Source organism: Aquarana catesbeiana, linkage group LG12 (assembly GCF_042186555.1).
Source record: "Aquarana catesbeiana isolate 2022-GZ linkage group LG12, ASM4218655v1, whole genome shotgun sequence".
NCBI classification, from domain to species: domain Eukaryota; kingdom Metazoa; phylum Chordata; class Amphibia; order Anura; family Ranidae; genus Aquarana; species Aquarana catesbeiana.
In genome coordinates this window covers 8,131,969-8,154,401 of record NC_133335.1, presented here as the reverse complement: position 1 = coordinate 8,154,401, position 22,433 = coordinate 8,131,969, and the positions used below count along the sequence as shown (strand labels likewise).

The window sequence follows — 22,433 nt, the reverse complement described above, 5'->3', positions numbered from 1 at the left end:
TGGCCCCTCAATGAGGCAAAGTCGGCCTGTACCTTTAGCAGAGAAACAGCCAAAAAGCCTCATGTTTCCACCTCCGTGCTGGACTGTAGGGATGGTGTTCTTAGGGTCATAGTCAGCATTTTTCTTCCTCCAAACACGGCGAGTCGAGTTAATGTCAAAGACCTCAATTTTGGTCTCATCTGACCACAGAACTTTCTCCCAATTCTTTGAATCATTTAGATGTTCATTTGCAGACTTCAGATGGTCCTGTACATGTGCCTTCTTGAGGAGGGGGACCTTGTGGGTGCTGCAGGATTCCAATCCATGGTGGTGTATTGTGTTACCAATGGTTTGTTTGGTGACTGTGGTCCCAACTGCCTTGAGATCATTCACAAGCTCCTCCTGTGTAGTTCTGGGCTGATCCCTCACTTTTCTAATGATCATCCTCACCCCATGAGGAGAAATCTTGCATGGAGCTCCAGATCGAGGGCGATTGATGGTTATTTTGTATTTCTTTCATTGGTGAATAATCACTCCAACAGTTGTCTCCTTCTCACCAAGCTTCTTGCTGATGGTCCTGTACCCCATCCCAGCCTTGTGCAGGTCTACAATCTTCTCCCTGACGTCCTTTGACAGCTCTTTGGTCTTGCCCATGATGGGGAGGTTTGAATAGAAGAAAGAGATTCTGTGGACAGTTTACTCCCCACCAACACAGGAGCGAGTTCTCAAGAGCCGAGCTCAGAGATGCTGCATCAGGAGAGAGAAAGAACATTTGACGAGGTATTAGAAAGAGCTCACTCCAGTGATGGTGGAGGTGAAGAGTAACAGCTGGGAGTGTCTTAGCAACGTACTAGCAACAAGGTAGGATGGGAGAATGTCATCTCTGGGAGTTCTTTTTTTACAGCTCTTTGGTCTCGCCCATGATGGTGAGGTTTGAATAGAAGAAAGAGATTCTGTGGACAGGTGTCTTTTATACACATAACGAGTTGTCATTAGGGGAACCTTCTTACATGGACAGGACTGATCTGTCTACAACATGAGCACCTACTGTAGCCAGTCTATGGGAGCCAGAATTATTGTTGGTTGGTAGGGGATTAAATACTTATTTTTCTCACTGAACTGCAACTCAATTTATAACATTTTTATCATGTTTTTTTTTTCTGGATTTTTGGTTGATATTCTGTCTCTGTCATTTAAAATACACCTATGATAAAAATTATAGACCCTTCATTTCTTTGTAAGAGGGCAAACTTACACAATCTGCAGGGGATCAAATAATAATTTTCCCCACTGTACAAGGATAGTGTCTTATCTTATCTCCCTGATAGTCTCTCCTTTTTCCCTCATTTGTGAACTTTAGCACTGTAAAAGCTTCTGTCAGCCTTCCTCTCTAACGGATCAAAGACATATGATCAAGGCTATTTACAGCACATAATTATTAATGTGGGATGTAGGTGGTAATGAATATTTTAAAGTGTTCTGGGTGCGCTGTCCGTTCTGAAACGCCAATAATATATTCGCTGCAATGGTCACCATTTGTATGTTCATCTCCCGTAATCCTCTTGTGATTTGTAGCCGTGCAGCAGAAGGAAGTCACGCTGACCACAACTACGTCCACCATAACGCTGGTGACCAGCGCCCCGCCACTGGCCATGGTGACCAGCCCGGCACAGTCCCTGAGCTCCTCCATTACCAGTGACCTGCCCATCGCCACAGCCTCCGCCGACGTGGCCGCCGACATCGCCAAATACACCAGCAAGGTGAGCTCAAAGAAGGGTCTCGTTCTGACATTTCTGGACTAACTGTTACCTCCCCAGAGGGTCACTCTACCTGCAAGCCTCCGAGGTGACATGTACAGTTTTGGCTGGACATATGCTTTAAGACTGCTGTGAGAACTTGGGGCTATTGCATGCTGTGTTGAATTTTTTTTTTTTTTTTTTTTTTTTACATTTTTGAAGAAATAAGATTTGGATCACTCTCAACATTTGAACTCAACGTTATTTTATTTATTTTTTTAAATTTTAATGATTTTTTTCCTGAATTGTCTCCAGCCAGAACCCAGTAGCAAGTGTGATGCGTCTTAATTTGGTTTTGTCCTTGTTTTCAGATGATGGAGGCCATTAAAGGCACGATGACAGAAATCTACAATGACCTGTCTAAAAACACAACGGGAAGCACCATAGCAGAGGTATGCCGTGTGTATGACTGCGTAACAAAGGGAAATGATGGTGGGTTTATATATATATATATATTTCCGTGTGAGGTTTGCCTTAGAGCAGTTTTTGATGTGGCTGGGGAATATTTTCATGCTTTCTTTTTATTTTTGTGATGGTTATTAATGCCTTAGGCTGGTTTCACACTGCTACGCTTTAAAACTCAATATGCGAGATTTAAATGCGTTGTGTTAAAACCTAACGCAGCGCATAGGCGGTGAACAGCTGTGTTACTAAGCCCTCGTTTTTTTTTTTTTTTCTATGAAAATAACAACTATGTTATACTTACCTGCTCTTTGTAATGGTTTTGTATACAGCAGCCTCCTCTTCTCGGTCCTTCGCCAGTGCTCCTGGCCCCTCCCTCCTGCCGGGTGCCCCCACAGCAAGCAGCTTGCTGTGGGGGCATCCGAGCAGGCGCGCTGCCAAGCCGTGGCTCTGTGTGTTCATTCACACACAGAGCCGCTGCTTAGTCCTGCCCCCTCTGTCTTCTGATTGGCTCACTGCTTGTGATTGACAAAAGCCATTTAGGAGTGCGAGTCCCTGGGAAGTCAAGGCTCTTGTGGACATCGCTGAATCCATAGGGGGCTCAGTTAAGTATTGGGGGGGGGGGGGGGTGCTTTTGAAGGTTTTTTTTAGCTTCAATGCATAGAAGGCCTTTACAACCACTTTAAGGATGCCGGTGGGTGCCAGCTCTGCTATTCACTGGTTAAGTAGCTGGTACATGTCCTTGCTGGTTGCTAAGGAGCCGACACCCACCAGCATCCTTAACAACCAACCAAACACTGCTTGTTAAGGATGCCGTGGGCGCTGGCTCTGCTATTCACTGGTTGTTAAAGACAAGCTCCAGGCTCCTGCAGAAAAAAATTGGGTCAGCTGTGTAATGGAACGTCCCACACTCTGCTTGAGTACTTCCCGTCATATACCACTTCCTCCAGTCTGAATATAGATATTAGATATTATAGCCGCATATTGCAACTAAGAACTAGGCAGGACTCGTTTGGCTGCAAAGCTGGAACTGTTTATTGGAACAAGAATACAGACTTTTATACACTTGAGAAGGAGGTTCTCCCTCCTGATCATATTACCCGAACAATACAAACTGTAACCAGAAACATAACTTAACATCAGCTAATTAACTAGTCATTTAACCAGCCTAGGTGACTCAGAGGTTTGACCTTTCAGGTCAGCCTTGCTGTCTCCTAGCTCAGAAGACACAATACACATCATCATAAGTATAAACACAGAACTCCTTCCCCCAATATCAGAGTTAATTACAATAAACACATTATGGCAGGGGGGCCCCAGACAGGTGGCTTGCTGATGACATCAGCATCTGCTATGAGTCCCACACTGGCAGAGACCATCATGGCGTTTTTAATAATGTCCTTTTGCATTACGTCTTGCTAAATGCTTGTAGCTCCCTCAAATGCCAGGGCCCATAGTCTGTAAGCAAGAAGCTAGCATTCAGTCCCCTCTAAAAGCCTCTGTCCCGGGTGAGTCTAAAGCAGCAAATCCTGTTCTGGTTCAAAATGTTTTATTGCAGATATAGCATTGAAACATACAACAATGTTTCATGTTTTGCATGTGCCACTCCTAGCCCCTGTGTGGGCAGCCGTGGCACTTCGGCTGCCCACACAAGGGGCTAGAAGTGGCACATGGAAAACATGAATCATACAACATAAACTGAAGAGGGAAGCCTCCTAACTCAATGATCACAGAAAACCTGAATGCAACATTCGTATATTTGGGGTTAAGAGTAACCAGGACAAATATGTAATAGCTCAGCATTGAATTAGTCCTGGGCATCCATAGATCACTATGGATGCCCAAAGAGAGCTGAGGGCCCCAGAAGGAGAGACAAGAAAACGGTAAGAAAAGTCAAAAGAGGAAAGTAGAGATGGAGTAAAGGGGAAAAAGGAGGAGAAGGGGACCCGGGATCACCCAGGATGCCAGTCAGCACTGACCTACACCAGTTAGAGGGAGTTCAGGGAAGGCATACATCAACCATGGCTTCCAGAGTTTAAGGAACTTAGCATGTGTGTCTATAAGAATACTAGACATTTATTCATTGACCGCCATGGCCGTCAAACGGTTTTTCACTTCCTGAAAAGGGGACATGGGTTTCTTCCATGCCTGAGTGATTGTCCTTTCAGCTGCTAGTAGCTGCTGACTTTTAATATTAGGACACTTGCCTGTCCAGGAATCCATCGGTGTCTTCACCCGAGCCGATTTTTCAATTGGCTATCGGATGCTGCTGCCGCCGCCGGCTCCGATAGGGGAACCGCAACGAACACGGCCGGAAGTGGGAGCGGGTACCTGGCAAAACCAGGTACCTCCTCTCCCCTCCACTGCCTAAAAGGTGCCAAATGTGGCAGCGGAAGGGGGGCCAGAGGCAGATAAGGGGAGCTTCTCCTTTTGGGTGGAGCTCCGCTTTAAGGATGACAGCATGTGACTACAGCCTGCAGCGCTGATCAGTGTATCCTGATCACAGGGAAGTCTCCCCATTGTCAGGATACAAAGACACAGCAGAGGATTCCCCCATCCACATCAAAAGTGTGCATGGAGGAATTGGGTCAGTCTTTTCTTTCAACCCGCTCCTCTATGGTGAGCTTAAAGCGGAACTATACTCGCCTTGCCTCCAGGGTATACTTACATTTTAATCATAAATAATGACCCCAGAGTTATTTACTAGAAACCAGCTTTAGTTATAGGACAGCTTGTTTGATGATGTTTGCTCTCCCACTTAATATCTTGTCCTTATCACAGATTCGCCGATTAAGAATCGAGATTGAGAAACTGCAGTGGCTTCATCAGCAGGAGCTCTCTGAAATGAAGCATAACCTGGGTAAGGAGAAGGATCGGTGTCAGGGGGGTTCCATATAGCCTGTGTTTGGTAATCTACAATTACATGTTTGTTAAAAAAAAGAAGTGCTGGATGGTCCTTTTGTACAAGGGCAGGGTGATCTGCACATGAGGAAGTCATATGACAGTGATGAAACATGTCGGGTGGAGCTAATGAGCTGCACATGAGGAAATCATGTGATAGTGACAAAATATGTCAGGGTGGAGCCAATGAGCTGCGCATGAGGAATTCATGTGACAGTGACGAAACATGTCCGGGGGAGCCAAGGATCCACACATGAGTTATCAGTCACTGGACCACAGATATATGACCACAGGGGGCTTAAGGCAGAATGGGGCCCTAGGCAAGGTAGCAGCTTTTGGTTGCCTCCCCATCCCTTTGACAGACATAAATACAGATTGCAATAGGCACAGAGGAGCAGAAATATGCCACATCAGACATACACTTCCTTTCTTGCAAAGTAACAGGCAGTAGCATAGCTATGATAAATGATGCTTTTCAGCTGGTTTACTACAGGAGGATGAAGGCTGTAGCTGGGCCCCCTGGACATCCAATGGGGCCCTTGGCTCCTGTTTAGGTTGCCTTGGGACCCCCGGACATTCACCGGCCCTAGGCTTATGCTTAGGTTGCCTTGGGCCCCCCTGGACATCCACCGGCCCTAGGCTCCTGCTTAGGTTGCCTTGGGCGTCCTTGATATCCACCGGGGCTCTAGGCTCCTGCTTAGGTTGCCTTGAGCTCCCTGGACATCCACCAGGCACTAGGCTCCTGCTTGACATCCACCTGTGTCCTAGGCTCCTGCTTAGGTTGCCTTGGGCCCCCTGGACATCCACCTGGGCCCTAGGCTTCTGCTTAGGTTGCCTTGGGCCCCCTGGACATCCACCTGGGCCCTAGGCTTCTGCTTAGGTTGCCTTGGGCCCCCTGGAAATCCACCAGGCCCTAGGCTCCTGCTTATGTTGTCTTGGGCTATCTGGCTATCCACCTAGGCTCCTGCTTAGTTGCCTTGGTCCCCCTGGACATCCAACGTGCCTTAGGCTCTTGCTGAGGTTGCCTTACTCCGGTTGTATCACGTTCTATCACACACTGATATAAACCTCATAACATTTTGTAGGACACCGGCATCTGCGGGGATAACCCGTAATTAATAATTATTTTAAAGTAATTTACAATTCTCTTTTAGATTTCAGGTTCTGTGTTTTTGTTCTACTCTTAACTACTTCAACTCGCTGGTGGGCTGTCACATTCGTGTATCCGTGTTCCCTGAAACGGGTTGTTGTGATATAAGCAATACGCGTGTACAAATTTCACGTTATCTGTAGCGCGCTGTTGCAACGCTTGCACTGCCATCTGCTGCTCAGGAATGAGATTGCAGCTTAGTAGAATGGCTATTATCTGACACAGTCCTAACCACCGCTGGATAGGTCTTTTCCTCTTTCATTTATTGACAGACACAGCTCCTCATATTCTTGACCATAGGGGTTATAGCGCCACCTTCAGGAGTAGGACATGTGGCAGAAAAAAAGACAAACAAACACAGCACCGCCCTAGCTGGTAGTAAACCCCCTCTCTGCTATAGGCAGCTCAGTTATTTGCCTAGTGTAGGAGTAAGGACCTAGCTCCTTACTGGGACCTGTTCTTCCATAGCCTTTTCCCTTTTTTTCCTGGGGTTTTTCCCTTCAGAGATCTTTAGTCAACAGCCGGGCTGGGCGACAGGCCGGATAATCCAGCAGCCACCCCAGCCTGGCCAGCGAGCTAGCCAACACACTCACTGTGGATAGATCTTTTTTTTCCATATCTCAGATGGGACCAGTGCTGGCCCGTCCATTAGGGGTGCCGCCCCGCGTATCCATGCGTCCGGCCCCTAATCTTCATGCAGGGCGCCGGATGCATGGATTCCAATGGGGTTTTTTTTTTTTTTTTTTTTTTTTTTGAAGCACGTGATTAGAGCCTGAGGCTCTAATTGGCTTAAAAAAGGGTGAGCTCCGGGGCGAACTGAGCCCACCCACTTGTGTGTCAATCGCGAATTAATATTCCCTGTTTTCCTGATTCTCCTGCAGCTGCATTGTTAACGCCCCATTTATGGGTAGCAGGCGCATGTTTTGCCGTACTGAAAAAACACGCAACGCTCCACGACCTAAAAGGTTCTTGAGCTACTTTGAGTAGCTGGTGACACGTAAGTCAGCCCATGCTGGCGAAGGAGTTTCCCTATGCGCAATGCACAAAAAAAAGAAACTGTACTCAGCTGTGTTTGGAATGTGCTTGGGAAGAGGTTTTTTATGCAGTACGGATGACCAGGGAGGAGAGGAGAGGGTCAAGAAAAAAACAAAACACTGATCTCATCAGTCTTATAAGAATCGCTTCTTCTTATCAAAGTCTTATAGGAATCGCTTCTTATCTAATGCTGATGCGACTTCACTCACAGAAGTCGCACCAGAAATCGCACGAGAATCGCATTAGTGTGAATCGAGCCTAATAAGAAGCCAGTGGTTTTAATGTAAGCCGTTGCATGTAATGTCAGTCTTGAGTCCTCATGGTGTTCCTGTCCTGATCTAGAACTCACGATGGCTGAGATGAGGCAGAGTCTGGAGCAGGAGAGGGACCGGCTGATAGCCGAAGTCAAGAAGCAAACAGAGCTGGAGAAACAGCAGGCGGTGGACGAGACGAAGAAGAAACAGTGGTGTGCCAACTGCAAGAAGGAAGCCATCTTCTACTGCTGCTGGAACACGAGCTATTGCGACTATCCCTGCCAGCAAGCCCACTGGCCAGAGCACATGAAGTCCTGCACACAGTCAGGTATAAGGTCCTATGACGGCGGTGGTGCAGGAAGTCCCACTGCTGGGGAGGGGGGGTGCAGATTTAGATTTTTATACATTTTCCTCTTAAGTATGAAACAATGTCACACTACTAGTGATAAAACTTAAACGTAGGTAAAAAATAGTAAAGCAGCTAGCATAAACAGTATAGTAAACTGCACCAACAAGTGAAAAGATAAAAAATGAAGCGCTAGTGTGTAACAAAGTGCGAAAGTGAAGTATCACCTCACGTGCAAATATACAGTCCCCACAGCCCCCCTTTACATCACAGCCCCCCTTTACATTGCAGTGTCCCTAACATTAGTGCCCACAGTCCCCCTTTACATCACAGGTCCCCTTTACATCACAGGTCCCCTTTACATCACAGCCCCCCTTTACATCACAGCCCCCCTTTACATCACAGCCCCCCTTTACATTGCAGTGTCCCTAACATTAGTGTCCACTGCCCCTCTTTTCATCACAGCCCCCCTTTACATTGCAGTGTCCCTAACATCCGTGTCCACAGTCACCCTTTACATCACAGCCCCACCTTTTAAAGCAGTCCCACAGTGTCTGCAGTGGCCCTTTTACACATCACAGTGTCCCCCATAACACATTCCGGTACCCCAGGGAGGGGGGGGGGCCGCGATAAACAATCCACCTGCCACCACCCCTCGGTCAGGGGTCAGGTCACAGGCACCCCATCCCCCCCCCACTCGGTCAGTCGGTCACCAGCTCCGCACTTACCCCATCTAGGTCACGGGGGCAGCACTTCCGGCGGGCGGCAGCTTCACACTGAGCTTCACGGCAGCTCCCCTCCTCCTTTCTCCTCCTCCGCGGCCAATAGGATCGCTTCTCCACACGGCCAATCGGGTGACGGGTCCTTCCTGATTGGCCGGGAGGAGAACCAGGAAGGCAATAATGAATATTAATTCGCTATTGTCACACAAATGGGTGGGCTCAGAGCACGGTGCGCTGCTCCCCAAGCCCACCCTTTTTTTAAGCCAATTAGAGCCTCGGGCTCTAATCATGTGCTACTAATAAAAAAAAATTAAACCCCATTGCAATTCATGCGTCCGGGGCCCTGCATGTAGATTAGGGGCCGGGCCCCTGCTCCGCGCATGGACAGGCCACCACTGAAATGTCATCCTGTCAGCAGGGCAGGGGGCGGGAGGAGCTGCAGATCTGGATGGAGGGCAGGAGCTGCCCAAGTTATTATGTTAACAAGTGGGTGATTATCCGGCTTGTTATAATAAGACTCTCGCTCTATCGTCTGATCTGCAGCAAGGGTAAAAAGCCAAGGGGGTGAATACTTTTGAAAGACACTGTATCCAAAACTGTTTACCACCAAATGAAAGCCCAATTTGTCATGAAAAAACCGCGGTATAATCCACCTGGATGCACAAAGTAGTTGTGATGATATGTACGATTTTACTAGCATGTGTCAAAAGTTGCAAAATTGTGCTTGGGCATTAAGATTTGTATTACCCTTAGGCATGAAGGGGTTAGGATTTTGTAGTTTTTTTTTTTATTTATTTTTTCTAATGTTTTATTTGATTCTTTTTAATCCTATAATTGTATCTGATAACTACGGTATTAAACAGCAGTACACTGCCACTTATAGTCCATAGCGCCATCTGCAGGCAGAAAACCTAATTTTGTAAATGAAGCCCCCCAGCCTGCATCTCATGCCGCAACTGTGATTGGTTTCCGGATGGTGAGTGGGCACTGGAGCTGTCATTTGGCAGCCTGGAATCGGAGCCACCGGCCAAGGTTTTGCTTTTAATGAAGCGGTCGCCCCGGTCATTTTCTGTGCAGAGACAGTGAGAAGCCGTGATGATGCTTTTACTGTGTGCCATTTATCGTTATCATCTGGGAAGGAAGGTGTCTTGCATTAATTAATGGTTGTCTTTTATCTTGTTCCACAGCCACGGTGACGCAGCAAGAAGCTGAGCCCGAGCTCGATAAATCGGCGCAGTCCGCAGCCAGCACCCAACCTCCGCCCGCCGAAACCGCCGCCACGCCCAAAGAGAAGGAGAGTGCGACCGACAAGAGCAAAGAGAGTGTCACTGTACGTATCGCTGGTCGGTAGCTTGCCCACCTCCAAAGTGAGTGAAGACAAATCTGTGTGTGCGTCTGTCTGTCTGTCTGCAGGGGACAGGAGCTTTTTTTTTTTTTTTTTAATGTTTGCTTGATGCCGATCTCCCAGAATGCTTCATGTTTTATTTCCCATCCATGCCTTTTATATATACAGTATGTCCCTGACTCGGGGCCTGTATAGTGCTGTCAGATGTGTGTGTGATCAGCCCTATGTGTCCGTGTTCTGCCTCTGGGTGACAAAAATATATGTCCTGGCCTCCTTCTAAATCTCCTGTTACTTCATGTGGTGTGCAAAGACAAACTCCAGACAAAACCTATTTCGTGGTCTTGGTTACAGAGGGGAAGGCTTAGAACGCCTATCAACTATTTTTTTTTTTTTTTTTTGTCTTTGTGGTGGAGATTTCACCTCACTTCCTGTGCTGGTGACCAAAACAGGAAATGGACATCTGCTTTAAATGAAGGCTCTGCTTTACAAAAAAAAATGTTTTTTTTATAAAAAAACAACTTAAGGATTGGGCCTATTTTTTACACTTGATGTTTACAAGTTAAAATCATGTTTTTTTTTTTTTTTCTGCTAGAAAATTACTTATAACCCCTCAGTCACCCTAGACCAGGGATCTCCAAACTACGGCCCTCCAGCTGTTGCAGAACTACACGTCCCATAAGGCATTGTAAAACTCTGACATTCACAGACATAACTAGACATGATGGGAATTGTAGTTCCTGAACAACTGGAGGGCCATATTTTGGAGACTCCCTGCCGTAGAGAATAAAATGGCGGTCTTTGCAATAATTTGTCACACCGTATTTGCGCAGTGGTCTTACAAACACATTTTTGGGGAAAAAAATACACTTTTTTGAATTAAAAACAAAGAAAAAGTTGTTCCAATTTTTTTTTTTATATTTGAAAGATAATGGTACGCTGAGTAAATTGATACCCAACATGCCACGCTTCAAAATTGTGCCCGCTCGTGGAATGGCGACAGACTTTGACACTTAAAAATCTCTTTAGGCGAAGTTTAAAAATGTCCAAAACTGAAAAAAAAAAGAATGTTTTGTCCGGGGTTTTGCTTTAGTTTCATTAATGAGGATCTATAGTCTTATCTAATAGGCAGGACACACATCCTGTATACATAATGAGAGATATGACTGCCTGGTGTATGTATATGAGAACACACGCACACACACAGACACACACACACACACAGGAGATTTATAATAAAACTAATGCTTGTTGATAAAAACATGACATGAACCTGACAAGAGGCTCACATGTTAAGAGTATAAAGATTCTATTGATTTCTATAAACCCTGTTTGGCAATATGATTGAAACGGAAGCAGAACACCCTGTGCAGCTTACCCAGAATCCTCCCCTCCTCTGCTAAGCCTCTCGCCATTGGTCAGTGCTAGAACACAGACATGTATGGAGCCTGAATCTCACCCTCCGTAGCCTTCACTGTCCTCCATCTAAGGGGTTCCCTGTGCTGTCCCTGCAGATAGCAACAGGTGTGACAAGCAGCCAACCCATAAAACTGGTCCACGTGCCTCAGACCACGGCCTTTGTCCCAACTACTCAACCCACGATTGTAAGTACCAGCGCTCTCATCTAGTCTGTTGTTGGCATTGAGTAGTGTAGTAGCTCAGTGTCTCCTTTTTTTTTTTTTTCCTGTGTTGCTTCTGCAGTATGGTTGTCACCCCGCCTCATCCTCCTCCTCCTTCTCCTCTTTTTTTCCTTCTTCCTTCTTCCTCCTCCCTCCTCCCTCCTCTCTCCTCCCTCCTCTCTCCTCTCTCCTCTCTCCTCCCTCCTTCTACTTCTCCTTCTCCTTCTCCTTTTCCTCCTTCTCCTTCTCCTCCTCCTTCTTTTCCTCCTCCTCCTCCTCCTCCTCCTCCTCCTCCTCCTCCTCTCTTCCCTCCCCCCCCCCCCCCCCTCTCACATTGCTGACTGTGTACCCTGAGCTGTCATACACATCTCTCCCCGCATCCTCTGGCTGTGGCATGACAATGTTCCTATAACTAAGACCTCTCTCTCTCTCCAGGTACAAATAACAGTCGCTGTGTGCATGCTCTTGTATATCTGTATGACGTTTACTGTTGCACCTCTGATGCCTTTTATACCAGAGTGCTGTCACTTTATTGATATGTCTAAACCAAGTGTGCTTCTTCTTTTTCTTTATTGGCTGGAGACACATTTGTACTTTAAATTATTGCAAAGGTTAATAGGAAAAGATCTAAAGAATTATTGTTATTATTATGTCTTTACAACATGGTTATAGTATAACATGTTAGAAGTCTTTCGGTTTCTCTTTCTTGGGTGTAGTCACTAAAATGATACAGAGTAGGATTGCAATAGATGGGCAGGAAAATTATTTTCTATACTATATGGCCAAAAGTATAAGGACACCTGACCATCCCACCTACACTATATGGCCAATAAATAGAACACGTGACCATCATTTCTACACTATATGGCCAAAAGTAGAAGGACACCTGACCATCAAACCTACATAATATGGCCAAAAGTAGAAGGACACCCGACCAACACACCTACACTATATGGCAAAAAGTATGAGACAACTTACCATCACACCTTCACTATTTGGCCAATAAATAGAACATGTGACCATCAAACCTACATTATATGGCCAAAAGTAGGACACCTGACCATCAAACCTACATTATATGGCCAAAAGTAGAAGGACACCTGACCATCAAACCTACATAATATGGCCAAAAGTAGAAGGACACCCAACCATTACACCTACACTATTTGGCCAATAAATAGAACATGTGACCATCAAACCTACATTATATGGCCTAAAGTAGAAGGACACCTGACCATCAAACCTACATAATATGGCCAAAAGTAGAAGGACACCCGACCATTACACCTACACTATTTGGCCAATAAATAGAACATGTGACCATCAAACCTACATTATATGGCCAAAAGTAGAAGGACACCTGACCATCACAGCTACACTATATGACCAAAAGTAGGACACCTGGCCAAAAATAGAAGGACATCTGACCATCACACCTACACTATATGGCCAAAAGTATGCGGAAACCTGACCATCACACCTACACTATATGGCCAAAAGTATGCGGAAACCTGACCATCACACCTACACTATATGGCCAAAAGTGTGAGGACACCTGACCATCACACCTATGCTATATAACCAAAAATATGAGGAAACCTGACCATCACACCTATGCTATATAACCAAAAATATGAGGACACTTGACCATCACACCTACACGGGGGGGGGGGGCGTTGGGGGGGGCATACAGGAGGAGAGGTGCTTCCCCATTACCAGTGGCCCTGCCCACGTCTGTTGTTAAAACAGCAATATGTATAGGATATGTATAGGTTTTATCACACACTCTTGAATAAAAGAATAAAACGAGAAAAATAACCCAGTTATGTCGAAAGAGAGCATTAATGGAGTAGATTCTATTGCTTTTCAAATTTTATTTTAAACAGTTCATCTTTATTACTAATAGACAATATTTCAGACTTTTATTATCAAATTTTTATAATAAAGTTACTGTATTTGCACCCTACATGCTTGTCGATTTGTCGCCTTGTATTTGCACTTTGCTGTCATTGAATGCTGGAAGTCACAACCCAGCACACCGTTCTGCCGTCCGATAACGCATTGCTCTCTCTTGCCAACAGACCATCCCTGTGGTAGTGAGTCCGAACGCCGGGACTGTGGCCGTGAGGGCGGGCGTCCAATACGTGCAGACCACCGTGCCGGTACAAGTGAGGAGAGTGTGAAAGACGGTACCAGGAGGAAAAACAAAAAAAACGGCACCATGAGAGCAGCATTAATGAACGGAGTCTGATGAAGAAAAAAACACTACATTGCCTGTGGACCTTAACGAGGACCTGACACCCTACCGGAGCGGGCTCGCCTTTTTTTCTGTACATAGTGTACAATTTGTGGATGTGATTAAGATTAGAGTACCGCCATTTTTTTATATTTCTATTCACTTTAACTTATGAACTTGTCTCCGGAGTGACAACCATGCCACCAAAGCCCCCACCCCCCCACAACCCCTCATTCGGTCATGGGGCATGCACTCCTTATCCCACGTTCGGGAATTGTAGACCTTCCAAGCTGGGAATGAACGGAGCGTTTTGGTGTACAAAAAAAGACTACATAGAACCGTTTACATTACCTCTCATTGAATTCCCAACAAATATTATATTATATAAAGAGAACTACAAAAAAAAAAACAAACAATATTGAATAAAAAACACGGCCACTGGAAAAAGTTTCTAACTGTTCAGTCAAAATGGAATCTCCTTTTCTTCGTGAGGATTGACCGCGACAGAGAAAATAGAGCAGCATTAAAATCTAAAGACCACAAACAATTGATACGTATGGCAGAAAAATGAGAATTTGTTTATTCTGCACATGAATTGAACGTTTACAAAACGACAAAAAAAAAAAAGAGCGTAAGAAGCTGTAGTTAAACTTTATACGTCTGTAAAATGCAAAAAGGCTCGGTCGATGTATGTATATGCGACAGTTCACTGTAAGATAGCATTCCAGCACAGTTTGTTGTACATTTTTAGTCCAGTCAGTTCTCACTGTTGTTCATAAAAAAAAAAAAAAAACGAGACGAGATGTACAGTAACGCAACAAATAACGCCAATTATCACAGACTAGAGAAGCAGATCCGCCGTCGGTTGTATGGAGGAGTGTGGAGAACTGGATCTGTCTGGCCTTCCTGGTGAAACAGAATTGGTTTTAGCATATGGAAGTATTTTTTCACATTTTTTTTTTTTCTTTGTATAAAGTTTGTATTAAATCAAAAAAAAACATTTCCTTTTGAATATTTGGTTTGGTGTGAAAATACTTTAGCATTTTTATTGTTGCTGGGAATGAGGCCTCTGTCCAAATTTTAAATGTGACCTTTGAACGATGCATCCAGCCTAACTCCAGTTTTCTTGTGATTTTAAGTACTGTATATACTCGAGTATAGGCCGACCCGAATATAAGCCAAAGCACCTAATTTTACCACAAAAAACTGGGAAAACCTATTGACTGAGTATAAGCCTAGGGTGGGAAATGCAGCAGCTACTGGGTAAACAATGCCCATCTGCAGCCTCACTGCGCCCACTTGTATCATCAGTGCCCATCTGCAGCCCCACTGTGCCCATCTGCAGCCTCACTGTGCCCATCTGCAGCCTCACTGTGCCCATCTGCAGCCTCACTGTGCCCATTTGTATCATCAGTGCCCATCTGCAGCCCCACTGTGCCCATCTGCAGCCTCACTGTGCCCATCTGCAGCCTCACTGTGCCCATCTGCAGCCTCACTGTGCCCATCTGCAGCCTCACTGTGCCCATCTGCTGCTGTACCTGTGATAACTAAAACAGCGGGTGTCTCCCGCTGTGTCATGCAGTCTGTTTGGCGGCCGTCCATTGTAACAAAGCCCCGCCTCCTCCTCGAAGGTGGTAGACGGAACACTGATACAGTTTCCCAGCATTGTATCAGTGTTCCTCTATCACGAACGAGGGCTTTGTTACAATGGACAGCCGCCGAACAGACTGTATGACACATCGGGAGACACCCGCTGTTTTAGTAATCACAGGTACAGCTGCAGATGGGCACAGTGAGGCTGCAGATGGGCACAGTGGGGCTGCAGATGGGCACAGTGGGGCTGCAGATGGGCACAGTGGGGCTGCAGATGGGCACCCTCACTAGAGTATAAGGGTGGGGGGGGGTCAGCCTAAAAAAATGTGCTGAAAAACTCGGCTTATACTCGAGTATATACGGTAGTTTTTTGTTTGTTTTTTTAGTTTTGTTTTTTTTTTTTTTGGAACAAGCATGTCCAAAGGAACTATTTGATTCACTTAGGCAGGCAGCCTTGATTGTATGTCTTGGTTCAGCTAGAGAGGAAGGTTGACAGAAGCTTTACATTGCTGAAGTTCACAGGCTGCTGGTGCTACGGGAGAAATAAGAGGCTATCGGGGAGATCAGATAAGACACTGTACTTGTAAGTTTAAGGCAGGCCATGGATTATGCAATTCTCTTTCCTTCTACCATGGGTAGAAGGAAAGAAGATTGCTTGATTCCCCATCAACACACTGCATCCCAGAAGCCCTTTAAAGCCTAATTCCAGGTTTCTTGTGACTACAGTGCCTTGAAAAAGTATTCATACCCCTTGAAATTTTTCCACATTTTGTCATGGTACAACCAAAAACGTAAATGTATTTTATTGGGATTTTATGTGACAGACCAACACAAAGTGGCACATAATTGTGAAGTGGAAGGAAAATGATAAATGGTTTTCAACATTTTTTTTTACAAATATGCCCCCTTTACTCTGATACTCTTAACTAATATCTAGTTAGTTAAGTCTAATTAGTAAATAGACTCCATCTGTGTCATTAAATATCAGTATAAATACAGCTGTTCTGTGAAGCCCTCAGAGGTTTGTTAGAGAACCTTAGTGAACAAACAGCATCATGAAGGCCAAGGAACACACCAGACAGGTCAGGGATAAAGTTGTGGAGAAGTATAAAGCAGGGTTAGGTTATAAAAAAATCTCCCAAGCTTCGAACATCTCACAGAGCTCTGTTCAATCCATCATCGGAAAATGGAAAGAGTATGGCACAACTGCAAACCTACCAAGACATGGCCGTCCACCTAAACTGACCGGCCGGGCAAGGAGAGCATTCATCTGAGAAGAACCAAGAGGTCCATGGTAACTCTGGAGGAGCTGCAGAGATCCACAGCTCAGGTGGGAGAATCTGTCCACAGGACAACTATTAGTCGTGTTCTCCACAAATCTGCCCTTTATGGAAGAGTGACAAGAAGAAAGACATTGGTGAAAGTCATAAGAAGTCCTGTTTGCAGTTTGTGAGAAGCCATGTGGGGGACACAGCAAACATGTGGAAGAAGGTGCTCTGGTCAGATGATACCAAAATTCAACTTTTTGGTCTAAAAGCAAAACGCTATGTGTGGCGGAAAACTAACACTGCACATCACCCTGAACACACCATCCCCACTGTGAAACATGGTGGTGGCAGCATCATGTGGTGGGGAAGCTTTTCTTCAGCAGGGACAGGAAAGCTGGTCAGAGTTGATGGGAAGATGGATGGAGCCAAATACAGGACAATCTTAGAAGAAAACCTGTTAGAGTCTGCAAAAGACTTGAGACTGGGGTGGAGGTTCACCTTCCAGCAGGACAACGACCCGAAACATACAGCCAGAGCTACAATGGAATGGTTTAGATCAAAGCATAATCATGTGTTAGAATGGCCCAGTCACAGTCCAGACCTAAATCACATTGAGAATCTGTGGCAAGACTTGAAAATTGCTGTTCAGACACTCTCCATCCAATCTGACAGAACTTTTTTACAAAGAAGAAGAATGGGCAAAAATGTCCCTCTCTAGATGTACAAAGCTGGTAGAGACATCCCCAAAAAGACTTGCAGCTGTAATTGCAGAGAAAGGGGTTCTACAAAGTATTGACTCAGGGGGGCGCCGTATAAATACCCCCCCCACACACACTTTTCACATTTATCATTTTCCTTCCACTTCACAATTATGGGCCACTTTGTGTTGGTCTATCACATAAAATCCCAATAAAATACATTTATGTTTTTGCTTGTAACCTGACAAAATGTGGAAAATTTCAAGGGGTATGAATACTTTTTTAAGGCACTGTTTCTGCTTCACTTAGGCAGCCCTGATTGTATGTCTTGGTTTAGCTAGTGAGGAAGGCTGATAGAGGCTTTACAGTGCAGTTCACAGGCTGCTGGTGCTACAAGAGAAATGGGAGGTTATTTGGGAGATAAGATGAGACGCTGTCCCTGTAAGTTTACGGCAGGCCATAGATTGTGCAATTTTCTTTCCTCCCATCACCGGTTGAAGGAAAGAAAATTGCTGGATTCAGTGTTGATGGTGGAATCCCTCCCACAGTGCTATTGTGTTCTGCTGGCGGGGAGCCTTCCCTGCTGGCGGAACACAACAATAAGTGTTACCAGCTAATCGCCGACAGCACTAATTGTGGGGGGGGGGGACCCGACGGGCTGGTTGTACACAAGTCGATCGATTAAACCAGGGTGCCCATACATGGATCAAAATTCAGCCTGTCCCTGCTGAACCGGCCGCATTTCAATCAATGTATGGCCAGCTTAGCAGTTGCATCCACTGGAAGCACTGTACGTAGGATCAGCTACATACAGTATACCGCACTGTGTTCCAGAAGAGAGATGGGGGACTTCCTGGATCAAAATTGATTTTGATCCAGGATGCACGCTGGACTGCACGCTGCTCAGCCATACATAGGCAGCCTTGTGTTCGATCAATGAGTACAAGGCTTCCTCTGATTGGCTGAGGTGGGGATTGGGGACTGTCCACCTCAGCCAATTCGAGGAAACCTTGTATTCATTGATGAGATACAAGGATTCCCACGAATGGGCGACGCATTTTGTTCCAGGAGCTGGACAGGAAGTCCCCATCCTACTACCGGAACGCAGACCTTTTATACTGTTTGTAGCTGATGCTATATACAATTTATACAGCGCTCTCGGGAGGCGCATTTGCTAGTGAAGCAAATGGTTTGCTTGGACCAGCTTGGCCCGAACGATCTAAACTCACAAGAAACCTTGAGTTAGGCTTTAAGTGGGCTTTAGCGCATGGGAGGTGGCGTGGCTTCTGTGTCATAGGACCACTGTGATTGGCTCTCACAGCTGTCACATGATTGGGAGCTCATCCCACTTGCTCCAGATCAGAAGTCGTGATCGAGAGCTGTCAGTGAGTGGGCTCTCAGCCGCCTTGGACGCATGTGTTCGGTGGCTTGGTGTTAAAGCTCACCTTTTATTTCCACCACATATGTGCATTACACTGATGAAAACCTGAAGCAGCACTTGAGTAGAAGATCGCCTTTCCTCTTTATTGATCACAGGATAAAAAGTTACAGGAGGATCTCAACGCGTTTCAGCATTGGACCTTAATCATAGTTACACAGATGGCAAGAGGTTAATAATAGATGAAAGTATTTTATATTTTTTTAATTGCGTTGGTAAGGACTACAACCCCTATCAAGTTTTAACTGTTATCGTGGGCCTCATTAGCCATATTTTTTCCTTAATTACTGTCCCAGTGACATCGGTTTCAGGAACTGAGAAAAAACCTGCAACAAGGATGCAGGCAGCAAAAAAAAAAAATCTGGATGAATAAATCTAGGATTTAAGTGCTGCCACACCATGATATTCCCAATACAAGTTTATTCTAATGACAGACTGTTAATAAAGTCCACCCCTTTCATTTGGGTTTAGGAAAATGAAACAATATATGCAGACTCGGTAATTAAAGTGGTTCTAAAGGCAGAACATTTTTTTTTTTTTTTTCAAATTCTTTATTTAAACTATCCAGCATACACTGAGCAGTAAATCACATTAGACAGATACATGTATAAAGTGACCTTAGACTTAGAGAGATCCAGTACTAACCGGAAGGACAACATCAGTTATAATTAACATGAACAGCGAGAAATAACAAAAATCTACAGAGCTTAACCTCTACATTGATGTCCTTTTTTTCCCACAAATAGAGATTTCTTTTGGTGGTATTCAATCATCTCTGCGGTTTTTATTTTTTGCGCTATAAACAAAAAAAGGGCGACAATTTTGAAAAAAAAAACACAATTTTTGTACTTTTTGCTATAATAAATATCTCCATTTTTTTTTTTTTTAAAGCAATTTTTTTTTTCAGTTTAGGCCGATATGTATTCTTCTACATATTTTTGGTTTATAAAAAATCGCAATAAGCGTATATTGATTGATTTGCTTAAAAGTTATAGCGTTTACAAAATAGGGGATAGATTTATGGCATTTTTATTATTTTTTTTTTTTTTTACTAGTAATGGCGGCGATCTCCGATTTTTTTTTTTTTATCAGGACTACGACATTATGGTGGACAGATCGGACACTTTTGACACATTTTTGGGACCATTGTCATTTATACAGCGATCAGTGCTATAAAAATACACTGATTACTGTAAAAATGTCAATGGTAGGGAAGGGGTTAACACTAGGGGAGCGACCAAGGGGTTAACTGTGTTCCCTGTGTGTGTTTCTAACTGTAGAGGGGGAGGGGACTGACCTAGAGGAAATGACAGATCGTGATTCCTAGCTATTAGGAACTCGCGATCTGTCTCTCCGAACAGAACAGGGATTTGTTTACACACACACACACGTCCCTGTTCTGCCTCTGGTGCCCACGATCGTTCAGGGCCGGCGATCATCGCGACCGCCGGTCACGAGCATCGGCATTCCCGCAGTGCGGCGGGCGCGTGCCTGCTATCCTGCTTAAAGGAGCCGACGTATAGCTACAACGGCTCGCGGGATCGTGGCGACCTGCCGCAGTATGGCGGCGGCTTCTGCTGGTCGGCAAGCAGTTAAACTATCCAGCATATACACAGAGCAGTAGATCAGACAGATGCATGCATAAAATGACCCTAGAGAGATCCAGTACTAACCGGAAGGACAACATCAGTTATAATTAGCATGAAGTGCATGGGCGACCTCGCCGGAACACCCAACAATAACAAAAATCTACAGAGCTTAAAATGGTATAGGGGGGGGGGGGGTGGTCGCCTCGATTGGATGCAAATAATCGCTGCCACCATGAATGCAGGGATAAAGCAGATTTTCATTAAATCAAGTGAAAAGGAATTCCAGAGAAATGTAGGAGTGGGAGAGAGAACAGTAGGGGAAGGGGGAGACCAAACAAAAAAAGAGGGGGGGGGGTTGGGGAGAGAAGGTAGGGAGGGAGTAAGATAGGTGTAGTTGCCGGTAGAGGGTTGGAGGACCCAGAAGACATTAGTATACCATGTCTTAGTGCCCTCAAGATGCAAAGAGGGCCTTGCCTTCCTCCTGAGAACGTGAATATGTTTCAATGGACCCAGGTTTTGGAATTCGTCTCGTGCCTATTTTGGGCAGAAAATAACAGGCTTTCCATCTTGTTCACCTCTTCAATTTTCAAGAGCCAAAGCGAGACAGAGGGAGGTCGTTGAGTAGGTTTTTTTTTCTTAATGTATTGCAGCAGCCCCCCTATATACCTGAGCTCCATATCGATCCAGCGATGTTGCACGAGAAACTCGGCTGTGCGGGACTCTCCCTCCCGATTGGCTGAGACACACAGCGAGCGCTATTGGCTCCCACCGCTGTCAAAAGTCAGTGAGCCAATGAAGAGAGAGAAAGGGGGTGGGGCCGAGCCACGGCTTCCGTGTCTGAATGATCACACAGCACAGTGGCTTGGGTGCCCCCATAGCAAGCTGCTTGCTGTGGGGGAGGGAGGGGCGAGGGACCCGAGAAGAGGAGGATCCAGGCTGCTTTGTGCAAAACAATTACACAGAGCAGGTAAGTATAACATGTTTTTTATTTTTAAACAAAAAAAAAAACAACTTTATTACCACTTTAATATATAGTTGGGTCCACATACACGGTTTCTTAGTTTCATTTACCTAAGCCCTTGATAGAAGGGGTGGAGTTACAGCCCATGAAACGCGTTGGCTTTATAAACGGTCTGTCATTGAAATAAACTTATATTTGCACTTTCACTCTGTTCACACAATTTTGCTTTATCCAATTCCTTCTTCTTGTCGCACAATTTCTTTTCACTTTTTTTTTTTTTTTGCAAAATACCATTTTTTCCACTCAAGCTTTTTGGCATTTCCAGTATTCTTGCCCAGGCAAGAATACTGTACTGTCTTCCAGAAACTTCCTGGGATGCTCACTTCACAGGAGGCCCCCGAGCCAATCCACAGGCCATTTCACATGTACCACAGCATATCCTCAGGAAGCCTAATGTGGAAGCCAGAAGATCCAACCAGCTCCCGATGATGTAAGTAAAGAAGATGGCGGCGACTGACGTGGTTGCGGATTTTGGGGAAATCCAATAAACAAGGGGGTGAAGTTCCCTTTTTTAAATATCACATTGTGGCCAGGGGCGTTGCTAGCTGGCAAAAAGACCAGGGGCTTCAGTCCGAGCCTGCCACCGGGGGTGGTGGGGTTGTTACCTACCTGACATACAGTGCCCATTACGCTCACCTACCTGACATACACTGACCATTACACTCACCTACCTGACATACACTGACCATTACACTCACCTACCTGACATACACTGACCATTACACTTACCTACCTGTACTTACTCTGTACTTACACTGACCTACCTGATACACACTGACCTACCTGACATACACTAACCTACCTGACACTCACTGACCTGCAGCTCAGCCGTAGTGTGCAGCGCGCCCGTCCCAGTAGAGTAGACAACAGTCAGCCAGGAGAGGAGAGCCGCCCGAGGATCTTCTCACAGTGGCGCGGCGGCCGCATTGTAATTCCCGCCTTCTGGAGCCTGCAGCGCCTATGATGGACGTAGTACGTCCCGCTGTCCCGGCATTGGACCATTGGGACATCCATCATAGGCGCTGCAGGCTCCAGAAGGCGGGA

At 45.4% G+C, this 22,433-nt stretch overlaps 1 protein-coding gene across 1 annotated transcript in view; it reads left to right on the top strand.

Annotated features, from left to right (window-relative positions):
• ZMYND8 (zinc finger MYND-type containing 8) overlaps nt 1-14,794 on the top strand; it is a gene marked incomplete in the record, with an annotated part of 135,090 nt that extends 120,296 nt beyond the window's left edge. The window contains 7 exon segments of the mRNA XM_073607203.1: nt 1,555-1,739; nt 2,087-2,167; nt 4,959-5,037; nt 7,606-7,845; nt 9,773-9,915; nt 11,442-11,531; nt 13,628-14,794. Of these exon segments, the coding sequence (XP_073463304.1) occupies nt 1,555-1,739; nt 2,087-2,167; nt 4,959-5,037; nt 7,606-7,845; nt 9,773-9,915; nt 11,442-11,531; nt 13,628-13,729 (920 nt within the window).
• Nucleotides 14,795-22,433: the final 7,639 nt, after the last annotated feature.